The sequence below is a fragment of the Silene latifolia genome, chromosome 2 (assembly GCF_048544455.1).
Source record: "Silene latifolia isolate original U9 population chromosome 2, ASM4854445v1, whole genome shotgun sequence".
NCBI classification, from domain to species: domain Eukaryota; kingdom Viridiplantae; phylum Streptophyta; class Magnoliopsida; order Caryophyllales; family Caryophyllaceae; genus Silene; species Silene latifolia.
This window is the reverse complement of record NC_133527.1, coordinates 12,251,476-12,276,332: the sequence shown is the minus strand read 5'-3', so window position 1 is coordinate 12,276,332 and position 24,857 is coordinate 12,251,476. Positions and strand designations below refer to the sequence as shown.

The following is a 24,857-nucleotide window of genomic DNA, read 5'->3' as shown; positions in this document are numbered from 1 at the left end:
ATTCCAAAAAATTTCATTCGGTATTTTTGGTTGGTAATTTTAAATTCTGATTCCGTCGCTGAAATGGGTCCTTATCTATTCCACTATTCCAATATTTCCAAACAACCCATAACGGCCCACTATGGCCCACGTTATGGTCTATCTATCACCACCCTTGGCCCTATATAAAATGCCCATGCACACTCAATGTTCCATACAACTAAAAATTTACAACTATTCCTTAGCTAGCTACTACCTTAGCATCAAATATATCCTTCTCAAAACTATTTTACACCTCAATTTAATTTACCTTGAATAGCACATACCAACCAATGTCCGGTGTATGGGTGTTTAAGAACGGGGTGGTACGCCTTGTCGAGAACCCTGGAGCAGAGTCTATAAGTGGCCAACGCAAGGTCTTAGTCCATTTACCTACCGGTCAAGTAATCACTAGTTACGACGAACTTGAGCCGAAATTGTTGAGCTTAGGTTGGGAACGTTACTATGACGATTATGACCTACTTCAGTATCATAAACGTGGAACCGTACACTTGATTTCGTTGCCTAAGGACTTCCGCAAGTTTAAGTCCATGCACATGTATGATATTGTTGTTAAAAATCGCAACGTATTTGAAGTTAGGGATGCCTAGAAGCGAAGCTAGGGTATTACTTACTTCCTCCGTCCCAGTCATTTGTGTACCTTTTATATTCTCTGTGAGGGGTATTTTAATCAGGTAAACAAATGATTGGAACGGAAGGAGTATTGCTTAGCTTGCTTGTGTGATTGTTTTGAGTTTATTTTAATTTGTGTGCTTGACTTTTATTAATTTGTGGGGTGGCTTTAGTTTGAAGGTTTGTTCTTGAGTTTGTAAAGGGTTTGGATTTGATGTATAATTTGTATTTTGTAGTGTGGTTAATTGTATCATGATGAGTCATTTGGATTGTTCTTTGGGAACGGATGTGTGAGAAAAAAATATTTGTTGTTATTTTGTCTTGTATTATTGCTATTTTATCTTGTATAGTTGTCAAGATATCTAGAGGAGATTTATCTTTGAAGAGAGTGTCCATTGAAAAAATTTAGAGTAAAAAGTCTATCAATTAGTCTTGGTGAAGACGGGTCGAAGCAAGTAACGGATAATGTCACTCACAAAACGAATAGGGGGACAAGGTGGGGGCACCCTCATGTACTTCCCTCTCTCCTCTATTTGGGTCATTTGTGAGGGAAAATGGTATCCGTCACTCTCTCTATATATAAATCGAAAATTAGGAATTTTAATGAATAATATAAATATATAAAATTTGTAATATTATATAGTATGTATAAAAAAACATATATAGTAGATCATACCTATAATTTTGTATTGTATTTGTGAAGTAATATTATATAAAAAATCCATAATTATATATATGATAAAAATTAATTAATGATACTACATATTATTAGGAAATCAACTAATTAGAAAAAGATTATTAAATTTAACGGTGTAGTTAAAATTGAAAAATCGGAGCACGATGAGAAAATTTTGGTTAACATGAATTGTGAAATTAACAATAATACGATTAGTAGTAATCGTGGTATGTGAAAGTAGTAAAAGTTGCAACAATATCAGCGAAAGCAATAAAAGTAGCAGCAATAATAGCAGGCGAATAGTGAATGTAATAGTAGGAATAGTGAGTATATATTAATTATAATTTAATTGATAAATTTTATCTTAATCATTATTTTAAGAAATTCATAATAATCAGAGAATGGGTAATTAGAGTAACAATAGTAGTAACGAGAGTAGTGAAAGTAACAGTAATAACAACAAGAGTAATATATGTAACAGTAGTAACAACAGAAGTAGTGACATCGAGAGTATGAAAATAACATCATTGACAACGGAAAGTAAATGTCTCATAATTTGGTTAATATATTTATATCTTAATCATAATTTTATGAAATGTCATGTCACTCATATCTGTTATTATAAATGGTAAATGACTGTTTGGTTTGGGGTATTCAGAAAAGGAAAATGAAGTAAAATTAACTCATTCCCTTTGCTAATGTTTGTTTGCCCTCTTTTTCCATTATCTTTGCCCGTTTTCAGTAATTGGTTTACCTTCCATTACTCAAAATTCATTCCCCCACTTACCAAGGGTTTTCCCATATGTAATACTCCGTATTTTAGTTGGAGTACTCGGTCGATTACTTGGTTGGTACACTCAACCGAGTGCACTTGACCGAGTAAACCGGATTAGCGAGTTTGACGGCTTATTTTATGTTTTGACCAAGGGTTTTGTTTATGAGACTTAGGTCATTTCTAGTTCATTTTAACATCTCAAAAACCATATGTAACACCCCCATTTATTTAAGGGCCTGAACTAGGACTCCTCAGATAAATGACGGTGTTACCATCTCGGAAACCCGAGGCAGTAGATAACAAAGGAAAGAAACACAGTACTTAATTAAAATGTTTATAGTGAGATTACAACTGGAATTAAAACAAAGCCTCCAAAAATATGACCAAAAGATAAAGTCTGATAAAACTACTAATAAGACTAAGGTGGGCTAGGCACTAAGTCAGTCATCCAAGCTCTCTTCCCGGCCAGCTCCCCATCGGTCTAAAATACCTGTCAATCTGCTCCCCAATAATTGGATCATCACAGGCGTACACGAATACACAGGGTCAACCACGAGGTTGAGTAGGGAAAATAATAAAACAACAAGTAATATAATATGCATGTTCCTCCGTCACCACCATCTCCATCTCAACTCCATCACACACATCCCCGGAACGCCCAGCCATACCGATCCCCGGTAGACTATATATCGACCGAAGTCGATCTGCCAGCTCGCAGCTGAGGACACCAGGGCAAGTCCTGCAGAACCCGCCTGGGCCTTATCACAACATCATCATCACCGCACCCCGTCACCACAACATCCTCCATCTCCAATGCATATGAATGCTCAAGATATTAATGCAACACAATATGTATGTCATTGAACGGGTAAATCATAGAATCATGCCGGTAATAGGTGTAGGTCCAACTGAAATAATTTATTGCGATGACGGTAATAAATATCACGATGAGCACACAACTCATATGAAAGACATTAGAACTCAGATGCATCCTACATGTGTGAACATTTAGACATACTCATTACTACCATCCATGTGTAAACATTTAGACATAATTATTATAATTATTCATGCGTGTATATTAGAACAATCAATTAACTTTTAACGCCATCAACCTACCAAGATATGACAATATAGTTTTATATTTATATATATATCCAACCACTATGCAAATATGATGCACACCCAGAGACACTACAACATGCCAAATGTATATAAAGTATGCAAACAACTGGACTCGTATAAACATTTCACCCTCGATTAAGAATCAAATTAAGCTATCCAATTTTACTCATGCTATCATGCCAACAATGTTATCAACTAAGTTTTAATTTTATCACTTGCTAAGATATATATAACTACTGAACATGCGTGCAACTATCGTCATATAAAGCATTATAATTCACATTACTAAGGTTCATGAATTAATCAAACAACTGTATGAAACTCAACCTAGAACACACATTTTACAAGTCATGTTTCACGTTGTAACTTTCAAAGATCACGAATAAATAACCGTTCGATTAAAACTTGATTCATATTATTTTTATTAAACACGGAGAGTTAAAAACACAGGGGAAAAAGAAATAGGTCTAAAGCACAAGAATTTCATTTTTAAAGAATTTTACAACTCAGTTGGTCCAAACAAACATGTGACAGCAATCGGTCCAAAACTTGGGTCAGTTTGCAAAACCTACCGTTTAATATAGAGACATCAAGAATTTTTTTTTTTTTTTTTTTTCGTGGCTTATCAATTTGAAAACATATGCAAATTTTATGATCGATTGAGTTGGAATTATGCGAAAATTATTAATACAATTTAAATGAGGATTTTTACAAAATCGTTGGTCAAAACATCACTGCACAGAAACTTCCTAACCACAACTCACTAAAATATTGATTACTCCTAATCCGTATATCATATAAGCATGAAACTAACGCCAAATGAACACTAACTCGCGAGGCTATCTCCCATAAAATTTTCATCCATAGGCAATAAACAGAAAAGAAATGACAGTAATGTCAATTAAAGAGTAACATCAAACTAAACGAGTTTCAGCACTATGTCGTTCATTTTCTATGTCCCAATTCTTACAACTATACTATCGATACTAATCCATCCTAACTTAAATCTCACACTGTACAATTCGTAACATCTACCCCATAGAACCCCTTCGTATCTCGACCTACTCCGTATATCTAACTCACGATTGTTATGACTATAAACATGCAATTCGCTAGTGTTTCTAATTACTATCACAAGACTATACTAGCATGGTTTGGGATCACATAACCGCATATTACTAGACATAATAGTATTATCAGCACATTATTCAACATCCACCTAGGTAACTATCATCGACTCGCAATTATTTTCATGCTCACGACTAGCACAACACTCCATTGATTATTAATCCTGAACTCGAAAATTTATTTCTCATTTCCACAACATCATATGATCACGTCATCATTCATACAAAATACTTACCGTAGCGTTGTCCTGCAGAATGGTTAGAATATATGGGTCTCAAGATACACATCAACTCGATTATGCAATAATCAATGTATCAATCAGTTAATACTTAGGCAACGATATTTGACTTTCATGCTCAACCTCAAGCAACTCTTCTACCCTTTCTCTCATATACACTCAGGGTTTCCGGTCAAACGAGAGGGCCGCTGGTTCGGTGTGAGGGCCCTAACTCATACCTTACCTTAGTGTGCTCCTAACGCTCTACCCCGGTTCATTTTAATTAGACACATCCTATGTTCATTGGGCTCATTGGTTTAGGCCCGAGGATCGTTCTCTCGATACCACTTTGTAACACCCCCATTTATTTAAGGGCCTGAACTAGGACTCCTCGGATAAATGACGGTGTTACCATCTCGAAACCCGAGGCAAGAGATAACAAAGGAAAGAAACACAAGACTTAATTAAAATGTTTATAGTGAGATTACAACTGGAATTAAAACAAAGCCTCCAAAAATATGACCAAAAGATAAAGTCTGATAAAACTACTAATAAGACTAAGGTGGGCTAGGCACTAAGTCGGTCATCCAAGCTCTCTTCCCGGCCAGCTCCCATCGGTCTCAAAATACCAATCTGCTCCCAATAATTGGATCATCACAAAGCGTACACGAATACACAGGGTCAACCACGAGGTTGAGTAGGGAAAATAATGAAACAACAAGTAATATGATATGCATGTTCCTCCGTCACCACCATCTCCATCTCAACTCCATCACACACATCCCCGGAACGCCCGGCCATACCAATCCCCGGTAGACTATATATCGACCGAAGTCGATCTGCGCCACCAGTTGAGGACACCAGGGGCAAGTCCCGAGAACCCGCCCGGGCCTTATCACAACATCATCATCACCGCACCCCGTCACCACAACATCCTCCATCTCCAATGCATATGAATGCTCAAGATATTAATGCAACACAATATGTATGTCATTGAACGGGTAAATCATAGAATCATGCCGGTTACCGAATGTTATGACAATATACTCAATACGATCAGTTCAGTCAATCACCTTCCCATATATGAATCATAACGTAAATCAACAACCACGAATCAAGTCAACACAATTAAACAACAACGATAATAAGTCAAGTGTATTTCCCTACCTCAAAGTGCCAAAGAAATCCAATTAAGCGCCTCAAGCGATCCGAAAAATAAAGCAACGAATCTGACTATCGATCCTTCACGAATCCGTCACCTAAAACAATTATAGTATTTATAATTACTAACTACTAAATATAGAAATCTCCCAAAATAGAAGCCTCCCGAAATACAATCCCGACACCAAACTTATGCCCAACTGATAACTAAAATAACCCGATTAGTATATGACCCAACTTCCCAAAATAGAAAGTTACTAAAGTAGAATTTCTTAAAATGGAAACTTTCCCGATATAGTAGCTTTTCATTTTAACAAACCCGACTTGAATTACTTAACTGGCTCGGGAATTAAATTGAATAACCAAAATGATAATTAAAAGATTAAACGAATTATTCGATTAAGAAAACCCGAATCAAACATTTGAACAATTCAACAACCCGACTCAAAACCCGTCTTTAATTATTTTAATTAACTCGGGAATTAAATTAATTAATTAAGCATACGACCAATTAACGAAACATAACGATTAAAATATGACAAAACCCGTTTCAAAACTAAAACAACCCGTCCACAACCACCGTCCCTTCACTCGCATCCCCACGCTCACACGCGCCACCTCTCCACCGTGTCAACCACTGCACCCAACACCCACTCGACCCACCACCAACAACCACCCCCATCAGGTCGATCGCCGCGGCGAGTCAAACCAGCGCCGTCGTTTGGTCTGGTTCACCACCGTGCCTCCCATACGCCCTTTGTTCTCGACCTGCAACCACCGCAGCTCTCACTCATCCCCTGCCAAACCACCACCTACCTGCTCGCCGTCAGTCCACGAACCCAGACGCCGTGGCACCACTGTTTCGACCTCCCCCGAGTCCACGGTGGTGCCACCCCAACTTAACCATCTAAACCGCCTAAAAAAAACCTGTTAGAACCCGTTGTTATCCCCCCTGTCGCTGCCGCCTTTCACGGCCACCAACACCACCCAAAACCACCCCAACAACCACCAAGTCACTCGTCTCACACCACACTACTCCTATACCCCTTCAACAACCGCCATAAACGCCCCTATAACTCGACAGAAAGATGAAAACAGAGGAAAGGGTTGACTCTTACCTTTTTCCGCCACCACAACCGCCACCAAGGCCACCCACGACCGTCGACAAAAGTCCCTAGCTCTTCCTTGCTTCGCTGTCAACACCCACGGCCACTCTCTCTCCCTCTCTATGCGTGAAATCTGATGTTTTGGTGTTGGTGAAGGAGGGAGGCGGTTTGAGGTAGTGAGCAATGAGGGAGGCGGGTTGGGGTAGGTACTATTAGGGTTAGGGTTATTATTTAGCTCACCTTTCGAATTCCATATAAACCCGTCTTTATTAACTTAGCTCGACAACTTAACGTAATTATCGACTCAACAATTAACCCGATATAATTAGTAATATAAAATGTATAATAATTAATATATAATAATATCCATTTAATTTATTATATAAAATACGGGGTATTACACCATATCTAAAAACCTAGAGAGAGGGAGAGGAATAGGAATTGTCGAGCCTTTCATTTGATTGAAGATTTCTCACCGATTTCAACCTAATTCGATTTCCCTGTTTGTAAGTCGATTTCATTCAATTTTTTATACTATTTTAAAGTCTTCGTATTCTAAAGTTTTGAAAACAGAGTCCTGTTTATTTGAAGTCTTGTTTATGCATGTCAAATTTCGTACTCAGATTCTTTATGGTTTGTCCTCGGTGATTTATTTATGAACATGTCGCTGAAAAATCCGTGAATCTGATTTGGTTGTGGAAAATGATTTGAAACCCTAATTTATATGTCGATTCAGTTTTGGGGCTTTTTCATACTTGTAGAGTCTAGATGACAATAAGATTTGGAATTACCGAAAAATGATGTTTTAAACTCGTTTTATGAATCAATACTTTTTATGCAACGGATTCTGTCAGCTTTTGGAAATCAGTCGTAAAACTCTTGATAAGTTTGGAATTTGAGAAAAATACGTTAAATAATATTTGTAGCTAAAACTCATGGGGTTCCAATACAATTGTCCTTGCATCGATTCGATTTTTCTGGAATTAGTTATGCATTTTATATCGAGTCTGTCATGTGCTAGAAAATCAGGAAAAGTCGTATTTGTTCTTTAAGTTGATATTCCTATTAAGTTATGATGAGTCTAGGTTATGTGCATGATTAATTGATTGAGTAGGTGGTAATTATACATAATTATGTTATGTAGGTGATGGATATGTGAAGGATCATAATTGATTGCTTGTGTGTGCTTGGATTGCGAAAAGGTAGGGTTTTCCTACTCGGTTTACTGTTTAATTGTTATAAGATTGTGTGGTAATTGTTGTACGATTGATTATCTGCTGATTGTTGTTGATGTATTGGAGTTGGTGTTGGTGTTGTGATGGTTGATGGTGATATTCGCGAGGTGCGTCCTCGGCTGAGTGGAGTCACTTGTGGGAGTGGTTTCACGCCCTAGTTTCGCCCTCTGTGGAACCCGCCCCAGGAGGGGATGTGCACATTAATTAACAGGGTTATTGCTCGTTGATGAGCGGGGGCTAAGGTGGGGATTGGCTGCGGTCCCCCACTGGCGGTGAGGATTATCTGTTGCGATGGGTAAATCTGGCAGGGCTACACACTTTAGTGTGAAGTCAGTTACGTGATATGATTGGGAGTTGGAGGTGGATGATGATCAGCAGTTTGTCTTTTGTACTTGTCTTATTTTGATTATACATTAACTGACCCCGTTGTTTTATAAAATCTGTGGTGATCCATTCGGGGATGGTGAACAAATTGTGACAGGTGATGATTACTAGCTATGGGCCCGTCAAGGGGAGTCATCACTCGAGTCTAACTTCCGTTGTCAAGAGATTTAGCATTTAGTTTTAGTTGTTGAATGTTAGTAACAGTTACTTTAGTTTTTGGATTTTGGAACATGTAACCATTAATTATTTATACTTTAATAATCGTATTTTGGATTGGTAACGTTGATATACTAACCTCGGGCAACCGAGATGGTAACGGTCTCTCATGCTAGGGTGGTCCTTGTAAGGCACCTTGGTATGTGGGGGTGTCACACCATACCCTTTCCTCGTAACCTCCCATACCATCAACCACCACCAGTGAACTATCCATACCTAACACAAATCACCGCTAACACTTCCACCACTGACACCACTTGTAACACTCCAACCCAAATCTTGGGTCAGGAGCAGTTATTCATGGTAGCTCGTCTGTGTACTTGGCCCACAAATCAACGCGAATCCTTTCTATCGCATTTTGTCCACACTCATACGCATCCCGGAAACCTTCTCATGAGGTCACTCATCCTAAGAGTCTAAGACTACTCCCCAACAAGCACGCTTAACTGTGGAGTTCTTATTATGAGTTTTCAGAAAATAAAGTGCATCTTGTTAATATGGTAGTACTTTCAATCCCTTTAAGCACTAGTCATTTAAGCTTATCAATGAACCTCTTCTTTTTACGTGGGGGTCTTACACTACTGTCGGTGCTGGTGACCACATTTTATACCTACGTCGGATATATTTGCCGTCACTCACTCCTCCACCGTTGCCGGTTCCTTCTCTGCATCTTGTCATAATCGCAGCCACACCCATGTAAGCACCTCCCCAAGTCCCGAAATTCCCTCTGGTGGGAGGGATTTCGGGACCTGAGAAAGTGTTTACATGGGTGAATGATTTGATGAGGGTGTTTTATGGGAGGTGACCTCTACATGCTTTATAAAATCTGGTGCTAAATAACATGACCCGGTATGCTTTCTTATAGAATTCGATGCTAAAATAACCTATCTTATGGGGAGGGTCGGTTCAAGTCGAGATGGCTCGGTACATGTACACTCTACGTCGTGCTTTGACTCAGCGACTTAAAACTTAGCCCAGTAGCAAGTCTGGGTCGGGCCAGGATGATCCGTATTATAGGTGGCAATCGGGTCAGGAGGGTCGGGTTTGTATCGAGTCTAGTCGGGTCGTGCCTTATTGGGCCAGTCAACCCTTTCGAGTCGGATCGGGTCGTGTCATTTTCGGTTAATTGATGGGCCGGGTCGGGTTTGGATCGAGTCATTATCGGATCCGATTACTTTATCACATCACTTCAATTTTTTACCACTAAATTTTGTTTTAACCATTATTTGGTTTAATTATTTCATTATTAAGTCAAACGTATCAATTTAAACACAAAATCACTTTCATTTTCATCAAATTAATAAGCTTAATAATTGTCGGGTCATCAATTTCATCGGGTCAGATGAATGTCGGGTCCGGTCTAGAACGGGTTACGGATCGTCATCGGGTCAAGTCGTTTTCGGGTTGCAATATTCTCGGATTTTGTCGTGTCGAATTTACTCAGATTCGGATCAAGTCACTCAGGTTGGGTCATACTTCCCAGTTCCCACTCTAATCCGTACTAGAGTATTGTTCACTTGTCCAGCTCTAATACCCAAATAGCATACTAGCATGGACACCCAAATACCCAATGGACATTCCGCCCATAAAAAAGGGGACGTATAGTAACATAGAAGTCTAAAAATGGACACATTTACAAAAGTAGCCCGAACACACCAATCTCTTTTATGCGTGTGTCGGTTTCTCTTAGCTCTCTCTACATTCACAAATTCTCATTGAAGACATGACATATCCGTCACAAACTGAAGATGGATACCATTTTACCTCACAATATACCCACTTTTTTTCTCTCTGCAACACTATTCATGTGGTCCCCTTTCTCCACTAACCCATTTTGTTACCATTTTATCTCACAAAATATCCGTCACAAATGGTAACCCGTCACAAGGGAGACCAATTGGTCTACATTAGTACATTGTACTTGCATCGTGGGGTTCTCGACTTCTCATTCTTCTCCAATCAAATTTTCTCTACTATTTTTTTTTTTTTTGATTTTATTTGTTGGTTATAACTAAGTTCAACAACCCACCTTTTCCACCATTCAAAATCTTGTGTCACCGACTTTATTTTACCTAAAAACATTTAATTTTTTTTTTCATTCATTTGTTTCATTCATTGTATAAAAATTAGCAGTACGTCCTGCTTCAGACGGGCCTTTTCGATCTGAAATAATAAGATGAAATTTTGCAACTATTTTACAGTTAAATATAATCACTATTGAAAACCAGTTATCATAATCTGTAACACTGTCTATACCATTGTGGTTACATTTAACTATAAAATGATCACATATGCCCGTCTGAAAAATAAGACGAAAAACGTCTGTCTGAAATAAGAATTTGTGAAAAATTAGGGGATTGATTCATACCAATTATCTTTTTATATACACCTAAACATTAAATGAGTATTGACATTTTTTAAAATTACTTTTTAACTCATTTAAGATTACTACATTTTCTAAATTTCAATACTCATAAAACAATTTAATTTGGAGTAAAAAGACATTTTTCAATCTAATATCAATGATCGATTGTGCTTTCCTCACTCTTCCTACTAAAAATTGGATTCAGACAAAACATAAAGATCTTTTATGATTGAATATATTTGCTTAAATTAGCGCTCTATCCTATTCAACTAGAAATTTACATTTTTTTTGGTACCTACATTTTCCTATTTTGGTATGTTCATTTAATTGTTTACGTCTTCCTTTTTCAGTGTGATTTAACATATACTCTCTATTCAACTTTTATTATCCTTTTTTTTTTCAAAATTTATTCCATTCATTGTCCCCTTTCTTAATTTAACTAGTTTTATACCCGTGCATTTTTGCACGGGTCGTAATAGGCGCTATCATTAGATACATGAACATATAATTGAGCGTGATTAAGTGTTCAATACCGTGACAATATAAATAGTCCATATTTGAAGATTCGAATATTTGATAAATATTATACTCCCTCCTATTTCCTTATATCTTCCCCTTTCTTTTGGGCACAAAAATTAAGAAAGGGGAAGAAAGAAGGAATAAAGTAAAATAAAGTATTGTAAGTTGTGAAATTTATAGGTGAGAGAAAATAATAAAGAATGAATGATGAATAAAGAATAGATAAAGTAATGAGAGTTGTTGATTTTTTAGGAGAGAGAAATTAATAAAAAATGAATGAAACTTACCAAAAAAAGGAAAGAGGGAAGATAATCAAACTTGTGTGAAAAAAGGAAAGAGGGGAGATAATAGGAAATTGGAGGGAGTATTTGAATACTAGATAATAATCAACCGTATTTTATTAAATTATATTAAAACTATTTGAGATGTTAGACCCGTGTGTCCCATTGTGTGTGTCACACCACTTAGCTTCTAACACCTCAACAAATTAATATATATATATTGTAATATTTTATTTTGACACAAGTGATCTGTCGAAATGTAAGTGTTGTGGCACACACAATGGGACACAAAAGTGGGATAGATGATCTTCGTTGTTAAATAGAATAGGAAACATTGAGGGGCCAACATTTAGAAACTCAACAGCCAATCAGAAAAACTTGACTTTTATACTATGTAGATATGATAATGAGTGAACCGTCAATAACCCCCTAATCTTTGATAACCACTCCCTTTATTAAAATGACATTGTTCTCATTCCTTTTAATTTTTAATTGAAGGTCTAGAGATGTTATTTTGCTCCTATTTCTTAAATTCTTCCTAAAATAAAAAGTACTAGTACAATAAAAGTGAAATAGCCTCCTAGCATAGGACCTAAATCTAAGGAGTTGTTTGGTTGCATGTAGGAATTCGTATTGCCTAGGAAGTCATAAAACACGTGATTTTAGAATTCACGCGAATTAGAAAATATTGTTTGGTTGCCATGTAGAAAGTGCAATTCATGTAGGCATTCCCACTTACCTAGGGAGACTTAGGTAAGCCACTTCCTCCATTATGGAGGAATTTGAATTCATGGGAACTCTCAATTCATGTGAATTTAAATTGTTGTGTTGTTTAGTGGGCAACCAAACGACCCCTAAAAATCACACCCAATGTAAGCGTAAACTTCTAGTTGAATACGAGTGAATATTCAATATGAGATTTAGCCCAAATTTTACAATGTAAAAAATAACTACAAAGTACAAAGGAACAATTGAACAACATTTTCTTTGAGTAAATTTTACATAAATAATGTTGTTGTAAAATCTCTTATTTCCTTATATAACCGCCCCTATAATAGAATATCTATTAAAAAAAAAACTCATTTTAAGTTCACAATTTATAACTATTCTTGCTCGTGACAAGAATTTACTTATAACATCTAACAACCACTTTCCCTTTTAACATTATTTAAAATCGATTGTAAGACATTACAAGCTTATGACGCGTCACAATTGAGAATTCATGCACATTTTATTCGTGTTTTCTATCATAAAACCTTTAATTTAATTCAGCTAGTCTTTCTTAAAACGATACTATCCGTCCTAAGCTTACGACAGGTCAAATATTACTCCACATGAGTATATAAGACAAATCTTTTACCTTAAACGGATAGTATCCGTCTTAAAAAATCAATTTATGTAATTTAATAGAATCCATTTTTGAAATAATGGTCAAAAATAAAATATTTGTCGTTTTGGGTCGGTTTTGAAAATATTTGTCAAAATGGTGTCCACGTAGGCTCGGGATTTCTGGACCTAAAACACGTCACTACCAATGACGTGTTTATAATGAGTACGGAAAGAAACTTCATTAAAAAATGGACTAAAACAAACACGCCATTGGGAATGGCGGGTTTCGGAGGGGAAACACGCCACCCCTAATGGCGTGTCTTATGTAATTTTTTTTTTTTTTTTTTAAAGTTCAGTCAGTTGTGGAAAAAAATTGTTGTAAAGACACGCCACTACTAATGGCGTGTTTCCTTCACAAAACACGTCATTAGTAGTGGCGTGTTTCAGGTCTAGAAATCCCGAGCCTACGTGGACACCATTTTAACAAATATTTTATTTTTGACCATTATCTCAAAAATGGACTCAATTTAATATCAATATATTTTCTGAGCACTCCTATAAGATTACAAGATCACTTTCTGATTCATTCCGTTTCTTGTTTGGCGCTTATATAAACCACCCACTCCAAAAAAGCGAAACTCCCACGTAAATAAAACGAAACCCAAAAACCATCATCATATCATACAAACACAAACAAGTCAGCAACAACATCATCAATTTTACATTTTCACATTTTGCAGCAACACAACAACAACAACAACTCAAACAAACTTCACTTTAAACAACAACAACAACAATAAACATTTTACACATTTAAACAAACACACACATACATATTTATACATAATTTAATTATATAAACTCATTGTAATTGTAATTGTAATTAACATTAATAATGGACCGTCACGGTTCGACTGATGAAGGGACCCACATAGATCAAGGTGTGGAAACTGATCTTCAAGGTTAGTTTGATTTTTATGATAATGTATTATCATGGGTGATCTTGATTTTAGTTTAATTGAATTGGGTATTAATTAATTTTTTGATTAATTGATTATATTAGAAGGGGTATGGCAGCTGAGTTTAGGTGAAACGACGTCGTATCCTGAAAGACCAGGTGACCCAGATTGCATTTATTATTTAAGAACTGGGTTTTGTGGTTATGGAGATCGTTGTCGTTTTAATCATCCTTCTGATCGTTCCACTTCTCCGGTAATAATCTTATTCTTTATTTTTGTTTATGGGTTTTTGTTAGATTGTTTGATCTTGTAATTTGGTTCAATTTTGGGAATTTCTGTTTATAGTATGTGTGATCATTTAGTATTTTTTCTTTATTTGGGTTTAGGTAGCTCAACAACACGAATACTTATGTAAGGCGGTCTTATAACTGCTTTGCCACTAATATGGGCCATGATTTCTTGGTGGTTAGATCCGTTTTGTTCTATTGGTGTAAAACCGCCTTACAAGAGATCAACTAGCTGACGAATTAGTGTTCAGTGCTTATATAATGGTAATATAGAATGAATGGTTTTTGGAATTGAGCTTGGAATTATAATGGCATTGTGTAGGTAGCCGGAGGTGGCGTAAGGATGAGTGGAGCAGACTTCCCAGAGCGATCAGGGACGCCGATTTGTCAGGTAAATATCTTCATTGAACTGTGAAATAGTGGTACTTTGGTCAGCCCCGAACAATGGAAAAGTTTCGATTTTTAGCTAAATTTCTTGGGTTTTTTCGTAGTATACCTTATTCCATTAATAGAGTGCCATTCCTAACGAAAAGTCTTGGCTTCACTGCTTGAATTTATTTCATCAGTACATGACTGCATGGAGCTGGCCAAACTGAATCCGCATCTTTTTATTGTTAAGTAGCCGTCATTTGATAACTATTGACGTAATTTTCACTGTGATCGCATTTCATGGCAGCATAAAGGTAATGCTGCTTGCATCTGACCCCTTACCCCCTTGAGTCATTGGATGAGGGTAATGTTGTTGTATTAAGTTCGGGTTTTGTGGAGAATAGTCTGGCAAATATTTAACTTGTGTATTTAAATAATGCAGTATTATATGAGGACTGGATCATGTAAATTTGGTACCTCCTGTAAGTATCATCATCCAAGGCAAGGAACTGGTTCTGTTACTTCATTTGGGCTCAACTTATATGGATATCCTATGCGCCCGGTTTGTATACTTCTCCCTTCTTTCTCTGTTTTCTTGTCACTTTTCGTTTTACGTGTAAGGATTTTGAAAATTGATAAGAATTCCTAGTTTTTGTTTTCTTACAATCAAACTATTGTATGTCATTTAAGTTGAGAGGAGATTACAAGATTGTTCAGAGCTCGCTATGTGTCGCATGTGAGCCACATTGGGTGGACTGTGTTACTACGCCAATATGTTTTGGGATGGAAGTTTATTTAAGTTTATAAAGTGGACTGTGTCTCTATCTTGTGGATACGACTTAGGTGCACGTCATGGATTTCACAATGGTGTAGTTTTGTTGAAATTTTTGCATGAACGGAATTTTGATGTTTTGTAACTAACTCTACAGGGTGAGAAAGAGTGTACTTACTATATGAAAATGGGACAATGCAAGTTTGGAATAACATGCAAATTCCATCATCCACAGCCTGCTAATGTACCAATGCCTACAGCTGTTCCTCCTGTTCCTGCAGCTGCTTCGGCTGTTTACCCAATTCCTTCTCCTGCTCCTCAGCCTTATGGAGTCATCCCTGGAGATTGGTCTGTTATGAGGCCATCTATGATACCTGGTTCTTTCCAAGGGCCGTATGGACCAATGTTGTTGTCTCCTGGTGTAGTTCCCATTCCTGGTTGGTCACCTTACCCAGTAAGTACATCATGCTTTAATTGTTATTTTTGAAATAGCTTGGAATCATCGGAAAAATGTACCTTTACTTCTAAGAATTCCCAAAAATGCCACTCTTTTATGCGTTTTAGTGAAAAAAAGAAGCAGAACGGCTGCATGAATTTTTTTTTTATAAATGTTATTACTTCCATCCATTTTTTATTGTCTCCGTTTATCTTTTTTTTATAGATATTATGTACAGTAAAGTTTATCTAGTTTGAATCATCAAAACAAATAATGTATACTGTGATTGCCCTCTACATTTAAAAGATAAGAGATTACTGTGAAAAATAATAATTCAAATTTGACGTTTTTTACGATCAAAGTCAATTGTGACAATATAAACAGGATGTTGGGGGTACAAGTTGCCTCCTTTTCTCCTTTCAAAAGCTCTGAGGTCGATACAGTTCTGCTTACCTTAGTTTTCTTCTTATTTCACTGTAGTCTCTTATCTTTTAAATGTAGAGGACATATAGATGTAGTTCTTGTGCTGGGAACATTAGGTAAAAGCAATTTCTAAGCAATGAAAATATTTAACAGTCAGAAAAGAAGTCTTTTTGTTTTATTATGGCAAGTTGCGGAAGCAGTGCTGGTCACTTTGTGATGTTTGTCTGGTAACTAGACATATTAGGTAGCGGTTAAGAGCATCTCCAATCTAATTGCAGTACAATTTCGAATTCCTGCTAACACCAACATAGCTATATGTCGGGAAGTAATGCTACTTACATCGTCCATCATGTCTGCGCTGATTGGGATAAGAATTAAGTAATCGTAATCTTGTAACATACTCTTAGACTCTGCAATAACTTTTTTACAGGCACCGAATCCTGTGGCAACTCCCACTAACCCATCAGCAATGGGAACTGGCCAGCTTTATGGGGTAACACAGCTATCAGCATTAGCACCGGCTTACACTGGATCTTATCAAGCTTTGTCTTATGCTAATCCTTCAAGCAGTATATTAAAAGAAAGTTCATTTCCTCAAAGACCAGGGCAGCCAGAGTGTCAGTATTACCTTAAGACAGGGGAGTGCAAATTTGGTTCCTCGTGTAAATACCATCATCCTGCAGAATGGGTTGCTCCAGAGTCTAGTTCTGCTCTTAGTCCTATGGGTCTTCCTCTACGTCCGGTATGTATATAATTCATTATTTGATACTTTATATGCCGCAGGTCGTAATTTGCATTTGTAATTTTTATATGGTTCATTATGTCATCACTTTTGTTCACATAGTCTATGCTCTATTCTAGAACTAGATTACGCCTTACGGATGACCTATATATGTTACTCCCTCCATTCTGGCTGAAGAACCCCGTAGGTTCCTTTACCCTTTCCTTAAAGGGCGACAAAATGTTACCTTTTCAGCAAATTGGTCTTTCTTAAGAAGCTTCTCGTAGAAAAGTGGCCATTGATTGCCACTTGCCACTTCTTAGTTCTTATATAAGAATAACTACTTCCATTAGTGAGCTTAGTTTTTGCAAAAGAAAAGGTGAGAGAATATATGGTCTATTATAGCCCGAAGTTTTTCCATCGATGAGCTTAGGTTTTTAAAGGATTGGTCTCTGTGGAATGATGTCGCAATGGTAGTGGGAAGGAGCTCTTACTATTGCAAATGCCTTAATGGTCAAAATTGATATCGGTTGATCACCTGTCCAATGGGCAGTGGGGTTAATAAATTTTAGATGGAGGGAATGTAAATTTGTGAAGTTGCACAATGAGTACTAGTTTTACACAAATGTCTAATGAGAGATGATTCTCTCGGTAGGAAAAATACGATAAACCAGCTTTAAACCATTTATGGACCACAAATCCACAATCAGTGAGACAGTGCTACCTGAATGGTCCATAGTCAGCATTTCTAGCAATAGCATGGCATTGAATGTGAAATTGTGAATTAATCTATTTTCACTTTAAATTAGAGATGAAAAAAAGTAGTAAAATGATCTCGATGTTCTATTTACGGCTCTTCTCTACCATGTTATTGCCCTTGGTGTAGTTACATTATTAATTCTGATTTTTATGATTTACGTAATGGGGCATATGTTTTAATTTTCCTTTTAAGATGACTTGATCTTTCCATTTGTTGATTCTTGTGACTTTTTATGTCATGTTATGCTATTTTTGCTTATCACACCTTGATCGGCTTATGATGTTCTGAGACCATTGAACTGCTGGAGTTTACTACCTGTGAATGGGTTGCAACAACATTTAGTTGTTGTAGATTTAGTTAGTAACGAAATAAATCGAATACAAGTCTCATTTCATCGTTGCAAATTTATAAAAGCAAGATGAGTGTGGACATTAGCAAGTCCTTGCTAAGAAAAGAAACTGAAACCCATGTAATAATATAGACAATCATGGTGGCTGACTCACTGAGGGGGCGAGGAGAAAAAGGAAAAGCAGCGAATTACGGGAAATATATGTAATCTTGAAACTTATTGTGATCAAAAGCCGTCTTCTTCTGTCACTAGTGTCTTGTGATCCAAATGGCTCCCTGATCTTGTTGCGAGGTCCAAGTTTATATAATTTTGATGTCATTCTTGAATTATGACAATACTAAACCTTGGTTCACTTTTCCAAACTTCAGGGTACTCCAACATGTAGTTACTATGCAACACATGGAGTTTGCAAATACGGTCCGGCATGCAAGTTTGATCACCCTATGGGAACACTAAGTTACAGTCCCTCTGCATCGTCTCTTTCTGACATGCCGGTTGTGCCCTACCCTGTTGGATCTTTGGCTGGAACTCTTGCTGCTTCATCCTCATCATCTGATTTGCGGGCTGAAACGATCTCAGGGCCCACCAAAGATTCCGCTTCCACCATGACATCATCTGTGAGCGTATCAACTGGGTCAGGTGGGTCCGTCTCATCGAGAAGCGGGTCAATCTCTCAGTCTGGTGTCCAACAATCTACTCAGAAGGGTGCAACTCCAAGCTCAGGTACTAAAACCACTGATCTTGGTGGTGCTTCAAGCTAAAACGAAACAGGAAATATCGATATATATTTCTCTCATTTTTGCTTTTGTAGACATAGATTTCAGAAACCATCACAAGATTCACTCACACCCCATATTCTTTTGCACAAACCCAGAGGCAGGAGATCTTATCTTTACCACTCGATTTACGACTCATCACGGTCACTTCTTCACACACAGCTCTTTTACATATTATGTTCATATCTTTTCTGTATGGCCATCCTTTTTCTCCTCTTGAATAAGCCATACTGTACCTTCTACATCCTGAAAATAATTAAAATATATACTTCTCCATTGAAAAAGCACCTCCCGTAAAGTGGCGGGTTCTTCACGATAGTCCGCCCTTCCGGCGTTGCTCTTTACCCTGTTACAAAACCAGGGAAGATTTATCCTTGTAAGTTATTCCTTCCTCCTCTTCGGTTCTCGTCTATCTTTCTCTTTACAGGTATATGGATTATGGAACAAGCTTCCCAACCCCAACTTTGGAATGGGTGAATTGGGAGTCCCTGTTGTTCTTCTTCCACATTTTGGTCTTTTGGTGAAAAAATTGCTTCGAAAGAGCCATTCGAAGATGTCGACTGGCAGTAGCTCTCTGCCTTTTACATTAAGACAATTACTCGAAAAAAAATGTTGCACTGGTATTTATTTATCCTGTGATACTTTTATTAAACTCGAAGAAAGTTTCGACTTTATTTTGGAATTTGTTTCTTTTGCTGAGGTTTATGTGAACTATTGAACCGCGGAACTTAGTAATAATGCTGAAACACAGTCATGGACTCATGGTGCTAACTTTTGCATGCATGGCATAATGAATAAGAGCCTTAAACTTACCGTGACTATCTTAATTTGAGGTTAACCATGTTTGGGTGTTCAGCCTTCTCGAATTGAGCTACTTTGCTTTAAGTTAATCGAGGTCGAGTTAAATTCAGGGTAGCGGTCATATATTGAAGAAGAAAACATGTAGACAGTAGATTAACTATTTATGTTAAATTGTTTTAGACTTTATTTCTCAATTGCACCCTTTATTGTCGAGGTTGTTTAAGTTTGAGGTATCTCAAGGTTCGGGATAGGTGAAACCAACACAGGTTATTTTGAGATGTGAATACCTTTTTTTCTTCGTTATCTAACATTTAGGTCACAACAGCAATTCACAATGCGCGTAAAGCTACAATTCATATTACACTAGATATATTCTTATTAATTATGGTAAAAATGAGTGTGTACCTGGGTATCTCATGAGAATAACTTGTTATAAATATTTTCACATTTAGGTTATTAATGTGTATTGAAAAATCGTTCTGAAATACTCGTATATCAACCAAACAAATGAACAACATAATACATACCACTTTTATACTTGCTACAGATTACAGATTTTTAGTAACTGCGAGTAATAAAGAGCCAATCACTTGTACTCCGTAGTATATTTGAATGTATAGTTTGACTGTCCAGCTTTGCATTCAAAAAGCATTCTCCATCAAAGAATATGTGTCGCACTACGTGCATACGTCATGATGACATCGTCATTGTCTCTTGTGTTAAAAAAACAACGGAAAATTCACGTGACTTAACTATCTTTATTTTGTACATACTGACTTTTTTTAAGTTTGTCCCAAAGATTTCTTGAGGTTTGATTTTCAAGCATGACGTGCCCTTTTTATCATTTCTAAAATTTTCAATTGAGTATAAATCATAGACTAGAACTTGGATTTTGGCAATTCTTTTTTTCAAATTGATTAACTTTTCGAGATCTATAATTTGACAAAATAAAAATGATTATTCGGAAATTTAAGATAGAAGTTATGGTTGATGTTATATTTTCGTACAAAAAAAAAACCCGACAAAAGTCAGTCGACCTTTTTTCCCCCTCAAATCATAGGCATGATGAGATAATCATTTTAGAACAAAAATTGGCTGATTCTGAATTCCGGTCTAGGAGTTATGCTCGGTTGAATTTTTTTATAGCGACAAAAAGGGTATGTTATGCATGTAAATCAAACATAAAGGGTATTATGTACATAAACTTAAAATATTGGGTATCATGTGCAAAGTGTCAAAGTTCAGGGGTACCACGTGAATTATCCGAAAAAACAAAGAAGTAGACGTAGCAAAAGTAATCTAATCTATCTGGTTTGAATAATCCGATTTCAATGAGTTTTGGTAAGGACTTTTACTTCTTTCTAATAACCTTTCTGTCTAGTAGAACAATTAAATTAAATATAATGATATGTAAGTGGACGAATTTATTCTTATTTATTACGGTGTAAGAGATGAAAGTTATTGAAAAAGGTAGAAAAGCGATTGGTAACTCGACTTCAGTTGATTCGTTCCAAGTTTGGTCCGTAATAACACGATTGAATGATCCAACTCAAAAGAACAAGTAGCCGAAAGACCAATAACAACTCAATCGGAACTAAACCGATCTAAATCGAATTGAATCCAATGGTCAATAACTCAATAATGGTGTTTTAAAAAACAAAGGAAAACAGGATTTTAAAAATGTAGTCCGTATTGGCCTAGTTGGCACTTTTTTCCAGGTTTTTCGCAGCTGAGCAAAGACAACAACTCCACTGAAAATGGAATGTTGAATCGTCCATGTGCCTCCTTGAATTACAAAGCTTACTAATCAAGTCAAAACTTCTAAATCTTTTTTTTATTTATGCATGCACATGCTTGCCATATCTATCGTCTCTCCCTTGGGTGGGAATTTCACGTATCACAATCGCCTCATTTTATCTATATATTATTTAGGTTTTGACTATTAGCGAATCGATTTTTTTAATATGTGCACTTAAAACACACATTGTGAAACTAAATAGAGAAAAAATTTGTAAGGTTATTTCATTAATTAGGATAAATACGAGTATTAGTATGTACATCAATTTCTTATGATATATTCTTAAAAATATTTTTCTAATTAGCTTCTTATCGTATGTCCTTAGGGCACACATTAGAAAAATCGTTAACTAATTAATGTTAAATATAATAGTGATATATGAATGAAGATAAACATTTTGAATAATTTCATTTTGAATAATTCAGTTTAAACTTACTACGGAGTATTTATTTTGGATATTTTCTCACATGCAAAGAATATATAACAACAATTAGATAATCTCTTACTCGTTTTTTTATATCCCTTTTATCTTCTTATTACTTGAGTTTCATTTTGTTCTATAATTATTAACAATCTCATTTTGTTGTATAATTATCAACAATCTAATCAATAACAATTTCATTTTGTTCTAAAATTATTAATAACAGTTTTTTTAACGTATACCCTAAAAGCACATATTAATAATCTAACCGCGGTAAAATTTACAACATATTCTCATTAGTTATGCATATATTAATAATGTATATGTGCATAATTATCTACCTTTTACCATATTAAAGTTTTTAGGAAATTAAAAAACGATACGGGGTGCTAAATCTACCTTCTTTCGTTCTAGATACCGGATCCATAAATTCAACAAATCATGAGAAGATCGACATTAAACTCAACCTTATGTGTGTTGTGTGTACTGTAGTGTAGGAAAGGGTCTCGTACTCACGTAAGGCCATATCATTAAAGGGTAATGGAGTCGAACGTACATGATTTGACCAAGCTTATCAGCCACTTCATCCGTTTCAATTAATAATTTACGTTATTTTTTTCATTTTCTTTATAAAATAAAGTTGTTGGGTTTGTGCCTTGATTCTGTTAGTCGCCGTTCGAACAACTATACGGGGGTATCCGTATCTGTTATTGGGCTAGGTCTGTTTTGGGCCTTAAAGTCATTCTGTATTAGGTCTTAGAGAGTATTATATAAACTCTCTAAGCCTCTACCTAACAGTCATACCGTCTGAATCTGTAATCTGAAAACTCCTCACATATCAATAAAACTCTTTCCCTTCTGCCCTATGGACGTAGCTAACACACCGTTAGTGAACCACGTAAATCTGTGCATTTGTCTCTTTATTGTTCTTTTTATTTGTTCTTTCTTGCTTCTGTTTTATAACAAAAGTAAATGTAAACTATGCACTGAGACGTTTACCAGGACAATCTTGGAAGTACTCCCTTCGTCCCGGTCATTTGTTGTCCTTTGGTTTTGGCACAAAGACCAAAAAAAGAGAAATAGGCCAATTACTAAATGGCAAGTGGAACAAACTGAGTGTGAATGATCAAATTGTTCATCAAATTCATTCTTAAATTAGAAAGGGCAACAACTTACTGAGACACCCAAATATGAAAAAGGACAACAAATGACCGGGAAAGAGAGTAATAAAACTGAGAAAGTTAATGTTTATCTTCATTCATATAATTACTAGTCTTAATTACACATGAGGAGAAGCATTTGCAAGCACATTTCTGATCAATAACATTATCCTTAATCCAAAAACACCTGACTATATATAATATGATCAATATGAATTCTTAATATTATTGTCATATCCAAAACAAACCTTATTATTATTATCTTTATTTTCTAAAAAGGTGAATATCCCAACTTGACTAAATCGCTAGAAATTGAAGAATTAACATTAGAACAAGGTAATGAAAGATAAGAACTTGAAGGTAAATCAAATGTAGGATATAATTCACCCATAAACCCATCTCCCATCATTAAAGGATCATTAATTACCGCCGTCGAAAGCTTATAATAATCCGTAACATCACTAAATTCCCATGATAATCCTCCACGTAAAACATTATTATTATCATTAGCATGATCATCATATGACATTGAAGTTGGCATGATATTGTCAGAGTACCCTGTATTTTTAGGGTTATTATCATTTGTTTTAGCACTAATTATGGGATTAATAACATCATGGTTAATTTTTGTAATTTTTGTTGGAGGTGGTCTAAGGTAATTTTCAGGTACAATGCAATCTAAGTAACCAGAGTTATTTTCTTGACTAGAGAAGGTAAATTCATTATTACTACTACACGTGCCGGTATCTGATTGGACCGCTGGTGCAGTAACACTACTCCCGCTGTTATTATTGTTATTATTATTATCGTTGTTGTTGTTGTGGTAATTATTGTAAGGCGACGAAATGGAGAAAAGTTGAGAAGATTGAGGGAGAAGAGAATTAGGAGGATCAAAAGGAGAAAGAAGTGGAAAAAAAGGAGAAGTATCAGAATAAATGAAGTTAGTTCTAGCTTGAGTACCCTTCATAGAAAGGGCAGCTCTATCATAAGCAAGGGCAGCTTCATGGGCAGTATCAAAAGTACCTAACCAATGTCTTTCTTTAGTAGTTGGGTCTCTAATTTCGGCTGCATATCGACCCCATGGACGTCTTCTTACGCCTAGAAACCGTCCTGGCTCCGCTTGCTTTCGTCGTCCTCTCCTCTCATTAGGGTTTGTTATTGAAGGGTTTCTTTGGAGTAGGGGAAATAGCATTTGAGGTGAAATTATGTTGGATATTGTGTTGTTATTGTTGTTGTTTAAGGATTTTGTTGTTGTCATTTTTTTTTGTTTTAGAGGAAATAAAATGTTTTGTAGGGAATTAGGGATGTTTTTGTGTTGTGTTTTGAAGGTTGGTTTTTCACGAAGAGAGTGTTTGGAGGGTAGGGTTTATATAATGTTTCTAAAGGATGGAGAAGATTATGGATATGTAAAGTAGAATAATTAAAATGGCATAATGTCTTTCAATTGAAAGACCGTTGAACAAAATTCTTACTCTTTGCTTTCCACTTATTTAAAAAATCAAAATGTCCATTGTCGATAATGGTAAAATTCTCCTATACGAGTATATAATTGATGCTTTTTCTATATGTAAATAAATTGTCATTAACTTTTTTTTTTTTTTTTTCATTTTCTTATATAAGACATTTGTAATCAGCGCACCTTATTATTATTATTATT

The 24,857-nt window shown here is 36.1% G+C and overlaps 3 protein-coding genes across 3 annotated transcripts; 2 read left to right on the top strand and 1 right to left on the bottom strand.

Annotated features, from left to right (window-relative positions):
• The first annotated feature begins 207 nt into the window (after window positions 1-207).
• LOC141628397 (flowering-promoting factor 1-like protein 3) lies at window positions 208-965 on the top strand. The gene has a single exon (XM_074441550.1). The coding sequence runs from the start codon at window positions 312-314 to the stop codon at window positions 627-629; it is 318 nt and encodes a 105-aa protein (XP_074297651.1). The 5' UTR covers window positions 208-311; the 3' UTR covers window positions 630-965.
• Window positions 966-13,758: 12,793 nt separating this feature from the next.
• LOC141642286 (zinc finger CCCH domain-containing protein 34-like) lies at window positions 13,759-19,832 on the top strand. Its single transcript, XM_074451057.1, has 7 exons — window positions 13,759-14,130; window positions 14,232-14,380; window positions 14,737-14,805; window positions 15,226-15,345; window positions 15,713-16,009; window positions 16,845-17,156; window positions 18,613-19,832. Exons 1-7 carry the CDS (start codon window positions 14,064-14,066, stop codon window positions 19,003-19,005), a joined length of 1,407 nt encoding a protein of 468 aa, XP_074307158.1. The 5' UTR covers window positions 13,759-14,063; the 3' UTR covers window positions 19,006-19,832.
• A 3,569-nt stretch (window positions 19,833-23,401) lies between these two features.
• On the bottom strand, window positions 23,402-24,549 carry LOC141628390 (ethylene-responsive transcription factor ERF086-like). Its single transcript, XM_074441544.1, has one exon. It carries the CDS (start codon window positions 24,456-24,458, stop codon window positions 23,472-23,474), a length of 987 nt encoding a protein of 328 aa, XP_074297645.1. The 5' UTR covers window positions 24,459-24,549; the 3' UTR covers window positions 23,402-23,471.
• Between the last annotated feature and the right edge of the window lie 308 nt (window positions 24,550-24,857).

Bases quoted from the DNA above. Each gene is read 5' to 3' on its own strand.
- LOC141628397 (XM_074441550.1), top strand. From the start codon at position 312: ATGTCCGGTGTATGGGTGTTTAAGAACGGGGTGGTACGCCTTGTCGAG.
- LOC141628390 (XM_074441544.1), bottom strand. From the start codon at position 24,458: ATGACAACAACAAAATCCTTAAACAACAACAATAACAACACAATATCC.
- LOC141642286 (XM_074451057.1), top strand. From the start codon at position 14,064: ATGGACCGTCACGGTTCGACTGATGAAGGGACCCACATAGATCAAGGT. The intron at 14,806-15,225 runs GTAAATATCTTC...TAAATAATGCAG, and splicing joins CAGGGACGCCGATTTGTCAG to TATTATATGAGGACTGGATC. The intron at 15,346-15,712 runs GTTTGTATACTT...CTAACTCTACAG, and splicing joins ATGGATATCCTATGCGCCCG to GGTGAGAAAGAGTGTACTTA.